The 4,026-nt window shown below is 39.6% G+C and overlaps 1 protein-coding gene across 1 annotated transcript; it reads right to left on the bottom strand.

Moving 5' to 3' along the window:
- LOC307267923 (inositol monophosphatase 1-like) lies at window positions 1-4,026 on the bottom strand. The gene is made up of 9 exons (XM_080050403.1): window positions 3,884-4,026; window positions 2,064-2,147; window positions 1,778-1,917; window positions 1,544-1,648; window positions 1,387-1,432; window positions 1,176-1,284; window positions 897-1,005; window positions 323-474; window positions 1-216 (listed from the first exon to the last, which is right to left on the bottom strand). Exons 2-9 carry the CDS (start codon window positions 2,124-2,126, stop codon window positions 89-91), a joined length of 852 nt encoding a protein of 283 aa, XP_079906529.1. The 5' UTR covers window positions 2,127-2,147; window positions 3,884-4,026; the 3' UTR covers window positions 1-88.

Here is a 4,026-nt window from a genome sequence, read left to right as displayed (position 1 = left end):
GGTGATTACAGCACAGCAACTTTATTAAGGATGGCATTTACAGCGGTATACTTTTTCCTTCTCATCTTTGAGATATGTTTGTAAGTTCTCATTCCTTCTGTATCGGAGCGTCGTCCCTCACCGCTGGGAATATTTCAATTTCCTTAATGATCCGCTCAGCGATGATGTTGTTGTTTGCTGAGACCATCCTGCGAGACATCAAATCGAACGGTCCCCCTAAATTGCAAAATAAAGTCAATATTAAGAAAGGGGTTTAAGCCACAATCACTTTTAACTTTGCAATAACGCTGCATTATCACTCCACTTCTGAAAGCATACACACCGTCGACATCTAGCAGTATTCCTCCAGCTTCTTGGACAATAACCGCTCCAGCAGCGATGTCCCAGCAATGGATCCCGATCTCAAAGAAGGCCTCGACCGCCCCGCACGCCACCAGACACATGTTAGTGGCAGCTGTCCCGGACCCACGCAGCCTGGCAGGACACACACATTGAAAATAAATGAATACATGCAATACAGAACCTAGATAATGTCTATGCATTGCAGATACTGCACTGTGAAAGTACATCTAGTTTTAGCTTTAGCTAATGCTAGCCATACATATGTCACCAGCTATCTTTCACTGGATATAGCTATCTTGCTTTAGCTGTCCAATGTTAGCAAGTTGGCTGTTTCTCTGAGCAACAGCAGAGCCAATGGGTTACGCTGGTTCGTCCTAGTTTCTTTGTTGAATCACCAAATTGTACGCGTTATTTCACAGATATTACACTTTTTCAGGCATATTTAGTTTTAATATGGTGAAAACAAAAATGTCAGATTAAGATACAAATGGTTTAGGCTACTTGCTTTGTAGGGCCTAATAGTAAGTCAGTGTTTGCATGTGAAGACCACTTACCCATGAACTGGGATGCAGAGGATCTTCTGCATAGTGGAGAAGATCTTGGTCACCTTCTCTTTGGACCTGTCGGTTCCATGCTCGGAGATGATAATGGACTTCTTGATATCTGCAATGACAACATGCCAGTGTTGTGTGTAATTACAGGTAGGACATGTGCCAACACGCACAGAACTCCTCCAGAATGAATGTGTGTGTAACCGTTTCATTGAGATGATTCTGCCTGAATGCTTTAAAATTTTGTTCATTTGGTACTATACATTGCCATGACTGTATTACCTTTGACATCGGACACCTGAAGTTGCTCTTCATCGCAGAAAGCCCCCTTCCCCCTCCTTGCTTTGTACATCTTGTCTTCCAAGCAGCTGTACACCACACCAAACTCCAACTGGAAACATACATTCATTCTTCAGTTATCACGGACAAAATGTACAGATAAAAAACTTCCATCGACTGTGAAATTCACTTTCTTTTCTTTGATTGGACATACCTGCTTCTTGACAGCGAAGGCAATGGACACCGCCACAAAGGGGAATCTGTTAATGAGCAGTTTCATATCAAGAGCCTGATTTTTTACAGCAGCGTTCATATATTTACAGGTATTTAACAAAATAATATTTCATAAATAGAAACATTGACAATCTTACCCGTGTACGAAGTTTGTGGTGCCGTCCACAGGGTCTATGATCCATGTAGGTTTGTCGGTCAAGATACACGGCTCCCCCTTTGAGACTGACTCCTCTCCAATGAAACTGCAGCACAGAGGAACAGATTTGGACCAATATCAAGATCAGGCGATTGTTGTAATGTCTCTTACACCAGCGTGGGCCTGCAGATACCCAGATATACAGTATAGCTGTGTGTACATGGCCATGTCTCACCAGTGTGTGCCTTCTCCAAATTCTTCCTTAAGAGAGCCGATGATGATTTTCTCCACCCTCTCATCGGTCTTGGTGACAAGGTCCACAGTGGAGCTCTTGGTCTGGACCTTTATTTCACTCTCCCCGGCTGTTCTAATTACCTGCAAAGAAAAAAGAAAAGTAAATCAGAATTGCAAGTAAAACAAAAAATCTCCCGAAAATCTCCAGTCAAGCCTACTTTCAAGTTTTTTACCCTATGTTGGAAAGCACCATAGAGGACAAACATTCAAAGATGCCTATTACGTACCCCTCCAGCTTTTCTGGCCACTTCAACAGCAAAGTCATATGCCTTCTGCCACGGGTCAGCCATTTTGTGTGTTCGGGGAGCTTACTGAGGAGAGAGAATGAATAAAACTTGTGAGTGTAATTAAAAAAACAACTCAGAAAATGCATAAAAGTGTAAACCCATCATGTCACTCATTAGAAAAATTAAATTAAGTAAATTAAGTGCAACTTCAGGAACTATAAAACAAATAGAAGCTATTTAGTTTTTTATGAGTGACATGCATGTCCTAAGGTGTTAACTTCCTGTCTTTGACAATCCAAACACAACCTGCATTCTTGGCACACTTCTCTTACAAAACGATGAGTTACGTAACACTTCCTCAACTGTCATATCTGTCTGTCCTGCATTTTTTATAAATCACCACAACAGGCCACAAGATTTAGACTTGTGAAATAATTGCGTTGGCATTTGCAAAGGTGTGTGTCACAAGAAGTTGGAGGTTCCCACCGAATACAACCTCTTTTAAAAAAAATCTGTCTTTCTTTTAAAAAGAATAAATAAATGTCATAGTAAAATTCTGAATCAGAAGTCAAAAGTCAAATTTTTGGACAGATGATTATAGTTTGTGTGTTTCTTTCTTTTTAAACTTTTTTAGTTACAATATTTCATACTATACAGTACATATCCTATGAATTAACACATTTTCTATGCAATAAGAAATCACATGTGTCAGAATTGTGGCTGCATCCACCTACATGAAGAGCTTTTGGTGATAAATTGCATTAAAATTACAAAAAAGTGTTACGTGACAATTATCCATCTGCAATGTTGATAAACACACATCAGTAGGGGAGAACGGGGTAATTTGTCACACGGGTTGGTTGTCACAATCGTTATATCTCGGAACCAGAAGGCGCTGTCTGTGAAATTTTGGTATGTAAATATCGAGAATTGGGATCAGAGGTCGCCTACATAGTCTTCCTTGGAGTTAGACTGCTGAATTTGAGGTGAGACGACTGTTTGTGTTTTTCATGTCAAATTGAAAATATTTAGCACCTCAGTATTTTTCTTCTAGGCATTTACACAATGGGTTTATAACAAAACACTTGTTACCCATACAAAGTGTGAAAGGTAAACTATAGTTTAGATTGTGGTTAGCAAGCTAATTAGTTGTCAGATGGTTGTTGGCCTTGATGCTAGCAAGAAATTCAAGTTGGGGTTGGTCATCACATTTTTTGGGGGGTTGGTTGTCACATGTTATCTCAAGGCTGCAGCCAGAAAAGTAACCCAATAACGAAAGAAATTGTCAAGCTGTATCCTCACTGACACCCCAGAGAAGGAAAGAATAGAGCAGGAAAAGGCAGCTAGCATGCAAAAGAAAAAAGGGCAACAAAATCAAAACAACCCAGTGCATCCCAAACTAGACCAGCTGCCAAGGCTACAGTAAGTTATGTAGGCCTATTTGTCAACTTGACAATGCAATTAAACTTTCAAATTTAGTTCTACTTTCTTGCCTTCTTTTTAAGATTATTCCAATTAAGATAACATTGTGACAAACAACCCCATAGTGTTTGACAACCGACCCCTTGATGGGGTTGATTGTCACAATGTGTAAGGATGTCTTTGATGATTAATTTATTCTTTATTACAATAAGATAGAAAAGGTAAGGGGTACACATTTCAAGCCAACACCTTAAGCTTCAATTTAATGTAGGAATGACTATTGAAAGATGTTTAGGTGATAAGCAATTCTCACTAGAGTAAAAAGTGTGCCTATTTACCCCGTTCTCCCCTACATGTGTATCATCCATAATCAGCTTACATACAATTAAAAACCTTACCTTGTGAAGTTACTTGTTGCTGTCAAAGGTAGCTCCTGGTTGTGAGTGCACCTTCTTCTGATAAACTTAACTTTAAATTGTTTCTTTGGAGAGATGAGGCAACAACGAAAAAAAGTAGGCTGGCATGGGTTGGAAAAGTACTA

Source organism: Ammodytes marinus, assembly GCF_949987685.1.
Source record: "Ammodytes marinus genome assembly, chromosome: 21".
Taxonomy (NCBI): Eukaryota; Metazoa; Chordata; class Actinopteri; order Uranoscopiformes; family Ammodytidae; genus Ammodytes; species Ammodytes marinus.
The sequence above is the reverse complement of the archived record's forward strand: the minus strand, read 5'-3'. Positions and strand labels throughout refer to the sequence as shown.

What these genes read in the sequence shown, in the direction of transcription:
- LOC307267923 (XM_080050403.1), bottom strand. Translation starts at nt 2,126, where the DNA reads ATGGCTGACCCGTGGCAGAAGGCATATGACTTTGCTGTTGAAGTGGCC. An exon ending in TGGCCAGAAAAGCTGGAGGG is followed by an intron (nt 1,918 to 2,063) that starts GTACGTAATAGG and finishes TTTTCTTTGCAG; the next exon opens with GTAATTAGAACAGCCGGGGA. An exon ending in ACCACAAACTTCGTACACGG is followed by an intron (nt 1,433 to 1,543) that starts GTAAGATTGTCA and finishes GCTCATTAACAG; the next exon opens with ATTCCCCTTTGTGGCGGTGT.